The sequence below is a fragment of the Neopsephotus bourkii genome, unplaced genomic scaffold, assembly GCF_033783945.1.
Source record: "Neopsephotus bourkii isolate Nb327-2 ecotype Australia unplaced genomic scaffold, CSIRO-AGI_Nbou_v1 NB_1292, whole genome shotgun sequence".
Taxonomy (NCBI): domain Eukaryota; kingdom Metazoa; phylum Chordata; class Aves; order Psittaciformes; family Psittacidae; genus Neopsephotus; species Neopsephotus bourkii.
The window spans coordinates 10,967,018-10,979,952 of NW_026901776.1; the positions used below are offsets into that span (position 1 = coordinate 10,967,018).

The 12,935-nt window shown below is 38.3% G+C and overlaps 1 protein-coding gene across 2 annotated transcripts in view; it reads left to right on the forward strand.

The window, feature by feature from the left end:
- Positions 1-12,935, forward strand: part of DAAM2 (dishevelled associated activator of morphogenesis 2) — a 178,840-nt gene that overhangs the window by 113,710 nt on the left and 52,195 nt on the right. For both annotated transcript variants that reach the window (XM_061365987.1, XM_061365988.1), the window contains exons 6-8: positions 4,218-4,551; positions 10,952-11,062; positions 12,061-12,164. In XM_061365987.1, coding sequence (XP_061221971.1) covers positions 4,218-4,551; positions 10,952-11,062; positions 12,061-12,164 — 549 coding nt within the window. The remainder of the gene's footprint in view (positions 1-4,217; positions 4,552-10,951; positions 11,063-12,060; positions 12,165-12,935) is intronic.

The window sequence follows — 12,935 nt, forward strand, 5'->3', positions numbered from 1 at the left end:
GACTGCCTCTGAGCAAGTGCGTTTTGTTCTGGTGTTTAAAAGCTGCCCTGAAATAACAAAGACAGTTTACATCTCAACATGCAGGAACAACCCCAGCCTTAGAGAAGAAAAAACACACATCTGCATCTTGTAAGTAAACACATTTTCTTTTAGGTTTGTAAGAACTTATGACTCTAAACAAATGTTGAACAGAAGCAGTAAAAGAATAGCTTTACTTTTGGTATTTTAGTGCCCCAAAATGAAAGTTCAGAAGTGTAATAAAAGTAAAAACTTACAAGGGACTGTAAAAAAAAAAAATAAATCAATTTTTGGGACCCCAGAAAAATCTCTCCTTTAGTCTGATTCATCACTAACTCCCTTTGTTCTCTGCTTTTCTCCTTTTGTTTAATTTGGATTTACCTTCTGTTATTTTTGTCTGATTTAGCCATCTTGCATTAAGCGCATACTGGAGATGATCATCTATGCATCCAGCAAGCAAAATCCATTATGCTGAATTTGTCAGCAGTTCGGTAGTTGTCCGGATTACGCATGCCCTCTGATTCAAAAACTGATGCTGCAAGGAAATGTAGCCTTGGCTGTTCACAGGGGGGGAAAATCCTGCTCTCTGCACACCCATGGCATATGATCTTTCTTTCTGAGCTGAATCAACACTCTCAGGGAGGCTTTTCCACTCCTATATTTGGTCGTTACCTCTTAGGCTGCCGCAACTGCATTAGCATGAAAAGTTTGTTACTGGAGCTAGCTAACCCATTCGGATCAGCACTCTCTAAAATTTGAAAGGCTAAGAGACACCCTGACTTTTAAAGTGTGCTAAACTGGTCAGGTGAGAGTCTGAGGTGAGGTTAGGCTTTAATTTGCTTGTTTAGCACCTATGAAAACACACCCTGCTTTATTTAAAACTTGAGCTTTTGGATGTGTTAGCCAGAATGCATTGGCAAACATGCATAACTTTACACCTTCCAGTCTAGAACATGACCTTACTTCACAACATACAGGATGTATAGTATGTCAGCTATACGTGTGTATATTGTGAGCAAGAAGGTACTTTATGTGTATGAGTTGGGTTTGCTTTCACACATGAACACACACACACACACACACACACACGTCCCTGCTTACAGTCATACAGATACACAAACACCAAACAGTGTGAAGATTGTTGCTCTCAGCCTGTCAGCTAAACTCCTCCTTTTTCTCTGCTGTACACACATTTATGCACACACCTTCCCACACTGAGCAAATCCTCATACTGAGTGTGTCTGTCAGCCCAGAAACTGCTACTGCCATTTCTTTATCTCTTGCATGATTTCTGGCTTTTCTGGAGAATAGGAAACTGAGTGGTTTCAAAAAGAAAGATTAAAATCATCATTTGGTTCCTGCTTCTGATGTCAGCTGAAATGGAGAGGTAGTTGAATTTGCTTCCTATTGAGTAATGCAGATTAGTGTTTGCTCTCCGGATTGGGAATAGTACAGGAAAATCCCAACACTGTTTTAAGTTATGTTGTTAATCAAGGTCTGTGACACACACCGCTTTCCTGCACATGCCTCCTTTTTTGAATTACTTCACTCAGACAGTACTAGAAAAATTGCTCTGCAGTGAATTTAGTACGGGATTGTACTTAACTGGGACAATGTGACTTTTGTGTATTTACCATTTTTCTTTCACATTTTCATCAGAGCAGACTAAAATACATGAAGGTTAGATTGTAGTAGCTTACATGTCTTAGCATCAGACCAGGTGTTCCATCCAAAAGTATGTTTCAGGGAACTGTTGTTCAGCTGCTTCTTAAGGGTGTTTCCTTCTATCAGTAGATCTTCATATCTTCAGAAAAGCATCCATCATAAGTCTTTCCTCAGCCCTGGAAGTGAAAAGAACAGCAAAACATCTGCTTTTTGGGGTTGTTGGGTGTTTTTCTTGGTTTTTTGGTTGTTGGTTTTTTTTTTTTTAGCTTTCCACCTTCCTTTTTTTTATTTTTTTTTCTGTCCCCTAAAAGATAGAAGGAATAGCTAAGGTATAGGATGTATTCATGGAACTGTATTTTGGAGGTGAGGAGGAGTAGGAGAATTTAAATTAGTCCTTCCATAGTAGAGGCAGAGAGTAACTCTGCTTTTTAGGCCAAGGGATAGAGAAATGCTCAGAAGCCATTGGCATCACATTGTTTGGTAACATGTTGAGTTTGTGCTTATTTTGGTTCTGAATGCATCCTTTGCAGCAACTCTTTTAGCAGTGAATGTACTTATTTCAGTTGTCTTTGTCATGCTAGCAGCTAAATGCATTACAGAAACTGAACTAAGTTTTAGTCTTTCTATAACTGGTTTAAATAACAAACTGCTTTGAGTGACTTACCAAATTCCTGGTGCACAATGTTGGTCCCAGTCTCTGGCCTGTGGGCAGAGGGACTTTTGCTCCTATGATCTGCTAGAGAGATAAGATGACTCATCCAAATAAAGTGTAAACAGACCTGTGTGAAACTTGGCAGGTTGTCTTAGTGGGGTTCAACTAAATCTTGTTTTCATTTTTGGTGCACATGTGTTCCTGTATGTGCTTGCCCTTACTCTGATATTCACTTTGAAATCCAATTTTGAGCAATACCCAAACCTCAGACTGAAATTTTGTTGAAAGCACCAGGCTTTGCCATATTTCTGGCCCAAACAAGCTGCAGCTTGGCAAATCTATCAGCATAGTGAGCATAACTTTGAGGTAGGCCCTGAAACTTCCTGTGTGCTGTGGGGTATAACCACCAGAAGACCATACATATGTCAAGACCATTTTTCCAGTAGATGCATAAGTATGGCTCAGGTTTGTCTTGCTGGTGCAGACACATGAATAGAGACCAGTGAAATTCAGTCTTCACTGTGGTGTTTCCATTACATGTTAGCAACAGCATCTCACTCAAGGACAGAAGAGAGAAAGACAAAACATCCAACAGGGAAGAAGAGGGCCTGGGTAAAATTACAATGACATAGATTTTTGGTATTTTTAATTTGTTACACAGGTAGCAATTGTTAACGACCTTTTCATTTCTTTGAGGTGTCTTTCTACATTATGCTTTTTAGAGTCTGGTCATGAATTTATTACTGATGGTGTGCATTTTGGTAGACTGAAAATTCAAATGTAATTCACATGGTTTTGCATTCAGACATTCTAAAAAAGTGCACCTACCCAAATGACCTGTTAGAGGAGGCAGGAGGTAAACAAAGTGACCTAGAAAAATTATTTGCCCAGCTTGATCTTTGAATCCCCATATTTAAGCCTGGTAACTATAAATGAATGATTGAACTGATTTATATAATCCCATCCCTTTCTATTGATTTTTTTCTAGGAGGCTGTCTCCATGGTCTAATTTGACCCATCTGTATTTTTTAACCCTGATTTTCAACAAAACCTTAAACTTTTCCAAGACACTGTTTTCATCCTCCATTTGCATAATCTTAACCTGAAAAAAGGCAAATTTTATGGCAGAATACAGTGGTAACAGAACTCTAGTGATGTCAGTTGTCAAAATAAATGTATCCTACTATAGGTTCAGTCTTTGATGTGTCATTTAGCTGATTAATTCTGTATTCTCTCTATTTATGATGCTTCTACTGTATGTTTTGCTACTGCTGGTTGACAATGGAGCTGTTCCATCCTTAGTATGCCTCCTCAAACTAAAACCAAACAATCAAACAACAACAAAAATATCACCCAATGCCATTACAGGAGCTTTGCCTTTTACTGAAGGACATGCAAGTTATATAGGAACAATATAGGATATGCTCCTATGTATTCACGGGATCTGGGTGTGAAGTCAGTGCAACTGAGATACAAAGTTGTAATGACTTTGCCTCTGCCAGCATACCCGAATCTTGGAGGTGAAAGCCTGTAAGCAGTATTGGCTAAGTCCGACCAAAGTCTAAAAACGTTTTTCAAGATAGTCTGAACTCAAAAGTGTGGTGATGAGTCTGTATGAAAATATATCTTGTGTGGATTAGTGTATATGAAAGATGTAACAACTTGAAAGAATCTCTTCCACTTTGAAAATGCAGCAACTGTTGGGGTGGACTACAGCAGGTGGTGCTGGTAGCTTCAACAAAGATCACAGCAATGGAACGACAGGGTCATAGTGATAGAATATAATTACCCTGAAACTGTGACACACCATTATTAGCTAGTCTGCTTTCCTTATTTTTCCTGGGTTTTATGGTTTGTTTGGTTGTTTGTTGTTTTTTTCCAGGTTTGTGACCCGGTTTATTGAGCTGGATGGCCTGAGCTGTTTGCTGAACTTCCTGAAGAGCATGGACTATGAGACCTCAGAGAGCCGTATCCACACATCTGTTATAGGGTGTATCAAGGCGCTGATGAACAACTCCCAAGGACGAGCTCATGTCCTAGCTCATCCAGAGAGCATCAACATAATTTCCCAGAGTTTACGGACTGAGAACATTAAGACTAAGATTGCTGTGCTGGAGATCCTAGGAGCTGTCTGCTTGGTACCAGATGGTCACAAGAAAGTCTTGCAAGCCATGCTTCACTACCAAGTCTATGCTGCAGAAAGGACAAGATTCCAGGTACAAGGATACTTTGCCAGAAATACCCAGTATGATGAAATCTCTGTAGTGAATGATTTTTACAGTGCCTATCTTGCAAACTTACTAGGTAGTAAAAAGCAAAGATTTCTCATTTTGGCCTAGGAAAGGCACTTCCTCAAATAGATTATCAGCAAATTATTTTTTTTTTCTCAAAGACCTGATTGCTTGTCATTAATGTTAACTTAAAATTTATCCAAAAACAGCGGTTCCCTGTGTTAAATGAAAGCTGCTAATCTGTTCATACTATAACCAGATGGCATTTCTGGGTGGTACTGATTGGTTCTGCTCTGGAAGCCAAAGCCACAGAATTCCAGGAGCCCCTGTCTTGGTTTTAAAGCCCTTAATTTAGTAATAAAGGAGTTTCTGATTAAATAATGGAGACAGTGGATTAAATAACGTACAGTGGAGGCACTTCAATTGCCACTTAGCAATCAACTTATGAATTGTCACCACTTAGCAATTATTAGCTCAGATAACTCCTGTTCAGAAAACAGAAGGGAAACTCCATCTCAGAGACCTTGAGATAAGTCAGTAGGTCATTGGCAGGCTTTTATTATGGATACTGTTGGCTACTATTGTAACAGTTCTCCTCCTAGTGAACTGAGTACCTTTACAAAAAATGTAACAGAATCTGTTGCTGTGTACGAAGCTGTAGTTCCTAAACTTTGGAGTAACCTCACCAATTTACCATTCTTCTGTAAGTGAAACAATAAGAGTAGTGTTGAGCCAACACCCACTGACTGTGACTCACACCAGAAACTGGGGTGCAGGAGATCTTGGCTGGGTTTTCACCCATATGTGGCATTGGCAGGTGACCCCTCTGTCTGCACTGCTGCATTTGCATTCAGATTTGATGCGTCTTCAATATGCAAATATGATGTATATGATATATGACTCCAGAAAGGGGGACAGAGGGGTTTTCAATCTCTGTTGAAAGCTCTTCAGAGCTTCAAAAGAGAAAATAATGATTACAGTAAAAGTTGAAAGGTGAAGAGATTGCAGCTGCAGTCATAAGAATTTCACCATTCCCTAGTTACAGGAGTAGGATAGGAATGACCAATGCAGAAGCAGAAAATTAAGCTATGTAGAGTTATGATGTGCAGGTTTATGTGGACTGCGTTGGAAGAGAGAAGTAAAAGCTTTTAAATCAGCTTATTCTCTATAAATTAGCTGAAATAAGGAATCCTTCCTGAATTAATTCAACATTTGTGTATACCTGAGAGACAGGTGCAGATAACCTTCAGTGCTTAGCAAAAAGCAGTGGTAACTCATGGTTCTTCTTCTAGTACTGTGTTAACTTATCCTTGATGAAAGGACCCTGCTTAATGAGCTCATATGGGACATAGATGCTGAGTTTACTTAGAGTCTCCTATTTGGGTGTTCTCCCTGTTTTTGTATTAACTCAAAATTGTTTGAATAACTTATGTAATTAATTGCTGGGCAAAGCATGCACAGATCTTGTACAACTGAGCTTTTGAGGAATCTGGTTTAATGATTTGCAGATCTTTACAAGGTCTCATGTTCATGTAAGTACTTTGCATAAATACTTGTTTTTTGTCAAAATGCTTTCCACTGGGGAAAAATTCAAAGATAAATGGGTACTATTTCTTTTTTCTTTCTTACACACAAAAAAATAACCCTACTGAAACCCCAAAATTATTTAGCAGAAGTGTTCTTGTGTGCAATTTCTAGTGCTTGTGTCTAGATGACAAAATGGGATTTTTGTCTAACAGAGAGATGAGAAATTTTTAAATGCTGGTGAAATAAATGCAGTCATGGTCTTCCTTACATTTTGGTTGAAGATTCTCATACTCCAGGACTTGTCAGTTAAGAGACTTATATCTCTTTGCCTCTTGCCCTCCTACATCTGTGCTTCAGACCAGTCTTGCAGTTTATTATCAAGGAAAGTAAAAAGTGTAAGGCTTTCTGGAAACTGTACTAGCTCACCTTGATCAGAATGTGCAATAAAGAACTTATAGATAACGCTAACCTCTGACAACATCAGTGCAATTGTGCTTTTCCTTAAGTTGCCTTCCTGACAACAGTGGTTGATTCTTCAGCATTTCAGTCAATTTATCCTTCCTCATCTATGAAAGCTGGTACTTTGTATACTATGTGTTTGGATTTATTTTCCCCTCTTGCATATTGCAGTAAATATAAGTGTCCCACTCTTCCCATATCATCTGCATCGACCAGCACCACATACTTTGCGGAATCAGGAAGTATATATAAGAAACACTGTTCCAGATGTGTTGCTGTACTTCTTGCAGAGAAATATCATCATGATGAATAAAAATTTGGAGTGCACAGTTCTGCTTTCATTCCTCTTTATAAGAAGGGAGGGTCAGAATTTACTGGCAACCACCTAAAAATTGAACTAGTGCATAACTTGCTGCTGAAAACATTAAGTTGGAACATTGGTTATTTTGAATTTGCACGTGTTCAGGTGTAGTGGAGTGATGTAGAGATCATGTATTTGACATAGTAACATAAAATATGGCATGTTTTGTTGAATGCCAGAAATTATTGCTGGTCATAATTCTAAGCAAAACCCTTGCTACCTGGCACATCTAGTCAAAAGTAGTCAGAAGACCCAGCAACCAGTGAATTAGTAGAGAAAGAAGGCTGAAACTTCAGACATGGCTCTTGCTAAACTTGCATTGGCTCTGTCCTGCTATAACTCTTACTATTTGGAAAAGATTTCTTTGCTTTTTGATGTGTGTTTGTTGGTTTTGTTTTTGTTTTGTTTTGTGTTTTTTTTTTAATTGAAGTTACTGTAAAATATAGATGGAGCTTTTATGAATATGAAGGAATATCCTTAACAAAATTTCATCTTTTGCTCTGAGTGGAAATGTTGCTTTAACTACTGTCTTTTTCTATATTGCCAGCATTGCATCTACTGATTGCAATTATCAATCTAATCCTTAAATTCAGGGAGGAGTCACTTTAATGCTATGGGAGATTCTCCAGAATTTACCCTTCTTTGTTGAGACTTCAGTCTTCACTCAAATGCCTTTTAGCACTCAGCTACAACCTATATCTCCCCTGGTCAGTGTGTTCAAAGGTCTATCAGGATCATCTTTGTCTTGACACTTGCAACTAGAGGCTATGCATTATGTTTGTATGTGAATATATATCGTGACTATTCCAGTTCTCTCACATTTGTCACAGCTTCTTGCCTGAACTGATTGTTTTTCCTACTTTAATCTTTGACGCTTCTTTCATGCTGCCCTTCTGCCTGGAATAACTCTCACTTTAATGTCCAACAGGCAGTCTTCAGTTCCTCTTTTAAGATATTCCTTGAAAACTGTCCTCTCCAGAGCAGTATTCCATCTTTACTCAAATACCACAATAACATAAAGGCATGCCTTCAGACTTCTTCCTGAGGCAGTCTGGAAAAACTGTCTTCATTCAATTTTTGTTTGAAATATGCTTCTGTGCCTACAAATTCTACTCCTTGCAGAAGAGAAATGAAAGCAAACATAGGAAAGCCAGACAATAAACCCTCAAAGCAGGAATGTGGAACTAGGAAGATGAGCCTTTGGTGTCCTTGCTGGGATTCTTTTCCACCTGATGTATTCAAAACCAGTACTAGCATAATTCCATCACTGATTTACAGCATGACCATCCAAAAGTCCAAAAAGTTGCTTTATCTTGAATTTCTGAGGTTCTATTATTGTGAGAGTGGAGGTTTCTAAAAAAAACCAAAACCAACAAACAAAAAAACATTGAGAATCACTGATTTCTATTTTCATTTGCATTTAATTATCCCATTTACGACTGGTTTCCTTTGTGAAAGGGGCACAATCTTACTCTTTCCTAAGCTGATGCCTTTCTGATTATTGTTATGCTTGCTGCCTCCCCTCACTTCTCCTGTGGAGCGAAGGCATTGTGTTATCTCATTGTAACTCATTGTGCTTTTTAACATTCCGCATTTTGAGTCAAACCCATGTTGCAAAGTTGTAATGCTGTGTACTAGCTCAGAAAATGTTATCAGGGTGTTCCAGTGCCCTTCCAGCCTAGTCTGTGATCTAGGACACCTACCTAGTTGGAGACCCCTGGTGGGGGGGAGAAAAAAAATTTCTTTTAGCCTTGGGAGAACCTAGGTGTTAAATATTGTCAGAAAGGAGCTGATTTAAATTGCTGATGTAAATATTAATAGGGCTTCTTTGGGTACAACTCTTGTTTCCCTCCTTAATGATACTAGGAATTTTAATATTTGAAGTGAAGGAATAAAGGAAGCTTGATATCATCAGTTGAAAAGGTGGAGATTAGGAGCATGTCTTCCAAAACCTTCTTGTCTGTTTTGTGTTAAGCATGCTCAGTACCTACATAATCTGTAGGAAGAAATCTGAGCAGTTTGGAATTGTAGTAGGGGAGCTAACAAGGAACAAATTAAAATCCTGTATTCCCAGTTGATTTGCTTCTTCCCTTCAACACTTAACCAAAGCCTTTTGAGGTTTGCTGCAGATTGACCAAAACCCTACTAGGTGTCAGTGATGAGGAGTAATGGGATTAAGTGAGGAAAGTTTTGCTTAAATAATAGGAAAAACCTTTACAGCCGTAAGATCAATTGGGCCACAGAGCTGGCTGCCAAGAGGTGTGGTGAAATCTTCACAGGAAATGTTCAAGTGAAGACTTGAACCTCAGCCATTTGCAAAGGGTTGGAGATATTGGAGTTCAGCCACAGTGTGGGGGTGTAGACTCTGATCTTTAGGAATAGCATGAACTTCCAGTGTTGCCTTCTAGGGCTGAACAATTGCATGAAGATGTGCTGCTCTTCAGTTAGCTTAGTGCAGATTTGGCCCCCACTACTTTCTGCTCCTAGTCCAGCCTTCTAACGTGGGGGATAGAAAATTTTTGCATCCTTAATCCTGTCTGGACACTGTATCTGCTATGTTGTTTCATGGATTCTAGCATATTACCAAAAGTTTCTGAGAATATATGGCAGGAATGAGGCCTCTGAAGAAAACTGGCAAAGCTATCCTTGGTTTTGATGCTTCCGTAATGTTGGCTACTTAAATTATTCCAGGAAGACACAGGTGCTTTGGATTTCTATGTCAGATCTGACAGCAAGAGAATTAAATTATTTACTTCTGTTTATTTGTCACATTGAAGAGAGAGTTTTGTTGGTGAATTTAAAGACTTCTTAGATAATCTTTTATTGTTAGAGAGAGAATATTGGACTGGACTGGCCATCAGTCTGGCTCAGTAGGGCATTTCATGTGTTTTTTTGTAAGACTCATTTCTAAAAAAATGGGGGAAGAGCTGGTAATTAGTCATTATATAACTACCGGGAAATCACAAATGTGATGGATGTTCAAATACCAGACGTAGCATATTTGCAAATACCAGCTGGGCAATTTAGAAGATGCAAGAAAAGGAGTTTATGAAACTGAGCTTGCTTGATATTGAGCATACAATGCTTGGATATAAGAAAAGCTGTCAGTAGCAGTGCATGATAGATCAAAATACTTTTTTTACACAAAACCAAGCAAATTGTTTGCATTAAGCCATGGGAGTATTCTTTCCCCTGGGGAATGCACAGGAGGATATATTCCGCCTGTTTCTTGAGACGTATCTCCATTTTCCAGACCTATGAAACTGATGACTATCACAGGAAAGATTTTGCTATGAATGAACACTTTCAATAGCTAGGGAGGGAAGACTGACTAAAGGAAAATTAACTTCCTTACTCAGCATTATAGCTTCAAAATATTATTTAGATGGTCTGCTGAGCTGAACACTAGAAAGTTACTTTTGTTTTCGTTCTCGCTTTATGGCCAAAACTTCTTGGGAAGAGTAAAAAGAATTCTGGCTTTTCTAGTGCATCAGCAAAACAAATATATGAGTTTATTATTAATGCTGGAGTGAGATGCATACAATTGAACTGGCAAATCTCGAGTGGAATTTGTTCCTCTTCCAGTAAGGAAAATAACCCTTGGAATTATGAGCTGATCAGAGAAGATCTTCAAGAGAAGATTCACTGTCATCAGCAGAAAGCTAAAAGTAGAGTTGCTTTCATGGCTAATCAGTTTCGACGTATAACCTCTATGGTAAATATTCAAGTGGAGTTAATCCTCAATAGACCATATAAACACAGGCTACCAACAGTATTTGTCTGTTTTTGTTTTTTTTTCTTGTTTGTCTCCTAATGTTCTCAAAATTATGGCAAAATATCTGTATGTATGTTAGCTATTAGACCATAGAGTCACAGAATGGTTAGGGTTGGAAAGGACCTTAAGATCATGTAGTTCCAGCCCCCCTGCAAATATACAGCAAATCAAAAGAAGACTCTCTGTATATCCCTTGAAGAGTATGCACAATGGTGCAAGAAATCAGTTTATATCATCTAACGCAGACTACTATTCTGTTTTAGACATTGCTGAATGAGCTAGACCGAAGTATGGGTCGATACCGAGATGAAGTAAATCTCAAAACAGCCATCATGTCCTTTATCAATGCTGTTCTGAATGCTGGTGCTGGTGAGGTGAGTCATTGTCCTGGAAATTCCTTCTGAAATGTTGCGCTTGTTTTAATTTGCCTTGGAAATAGTTAGTAGATTAAGTCACATATCTTGTGTGATTGAGAGGATATAGTTTGTGGAAAATAATGCTTAATTGTTAATATCAGTCTTATAATATCTTCCATATTATTTCGTTCCTAGACTCTTCTAATACAACATAAACTACTGAAATTATTGTTTTGGGGTCTTTTGTTGTTTTATTTCAAGAACAGCAAAGCATTTACCTCCTGATTTCAGCCTTTTGGAAAATATTTTGGTTTATCTTCAGAAATGTTTTGAAATTTTGAAATTTTGTTTCAAAACCAAATTCAAAACATTGAGATTTAAAAATGTCAAAGGGAGAAATTTCAGAAAAGATAATTTGTTGGTTTTTTGTTCATTAACAGGACTTTCTGTTGTGTCTGGAGGATAAACTGATATTTTTTCATTAAAATTGTTACTTTTGTTACCCTGGCTTTTCTTTTATTGGTTAAGCCACAACAGACAACAAGCTCTAAGAGCTCTGTCTGGCACTACGTTTGTGCCTGTCTGTCCTGTAACATCCTGCTGAATAAGTTCAAAGTTTGCTAGAGTATGTGGTGATTTTATGACAAATAAACATAAAAGCTAGGAGAAAGCATGCAGTACTTTTCACCTGTAAGCAGCAGGTAGACCTCTAATGGATTACCAGGACAAAGGCTAGTAACTTCTGTTTTCTGTGGAACAGCATGGGGTGTGCAGTTCTGACGGGGTATTCAGAACTCAGTATAAGTAAGCAAGTACTGTATTTTTAAGTCAAATGGATGTAAAGGCATTAGGTTTTTTTTTTTACTTTACTGGAATTAGTTACTCTGTGAATTTGGTGTCAGGACAGAAGATATTAAAAAGGGAAGAACTGAGGTTTTAAGTAATTTTTCTCTTTTATAATGTGATTAATTAAAAGCTTTTGAAATCTAGTAACTTATTTTCCCTCACTTCTTAAGGATAATTTGGAGTTCCGATTACACCTACGATATGAGTTTCTAATGCTGGGAATTCAACCTGTCATTGACAAGCTAAGAGGACATGAGAATGCCACACTGGACAGGTAAGACATGTTTTCTGAGAACAGTTATTGACCAACAGAAAGAGTTCTTAGAAACTCTCCTCCATTTGGGTTTCAGATTTAAGCATTAAGCTGTCTCTGTCACTCCTAAATCTGACTTCCTTTAAAGACAAAAAGGAGATTTGTCCTTAAAATCAGCAGATGAAGTAGGAAACGTACATACTGAATTAGCAGTGGCTGTGGCAGGGAGCTCCTGAATTGCTTTTCTTCAAAGGTGGGATGGCAATTGGAATGAAAAAAAAAAAAAAACTCAAAACACTAAAAATGTTCTTTTTTGTTGTTGTTGTTCTTTTTTTTTTTTTTTTTTTTTTTTTTTGCTCTTTTTTTTTTTTTCCCTTGTAGTGAAACTGTAACAAAAGCCAGTTTTGGTAGGAGGGAGGGAAGTCAGTAGTTAATTGACTTTCACTGAGACTGAGTATGTGTGGTCAAAGCACAGGTTCTGAGTTTCCAAGTTTTTTCTTTAAGTTCAGCCTTTTTTGTGATCTAGCTGTATCACAACCTCCCAAACAGCATCATAAGCACAACTATGAGAGAAGGTGGGTAAAGGGGTAGAGATGCCAAGGGGGCAAGCAACAAAAGTAAGGAGCATCTTCAAACAGCCCTACAACTGCACAAAACGTAACACCTGGGTCAGAGCAATCTCAGGCACAGCTACAGGCTGGGCAGAGAAGAGATTCAGAGCAGCCCTCCAGAGAAGGTACTTGGGTGTGTTGGTCGATGAGAAACTGAACATGAGCCAGATTCAGTGTGCAC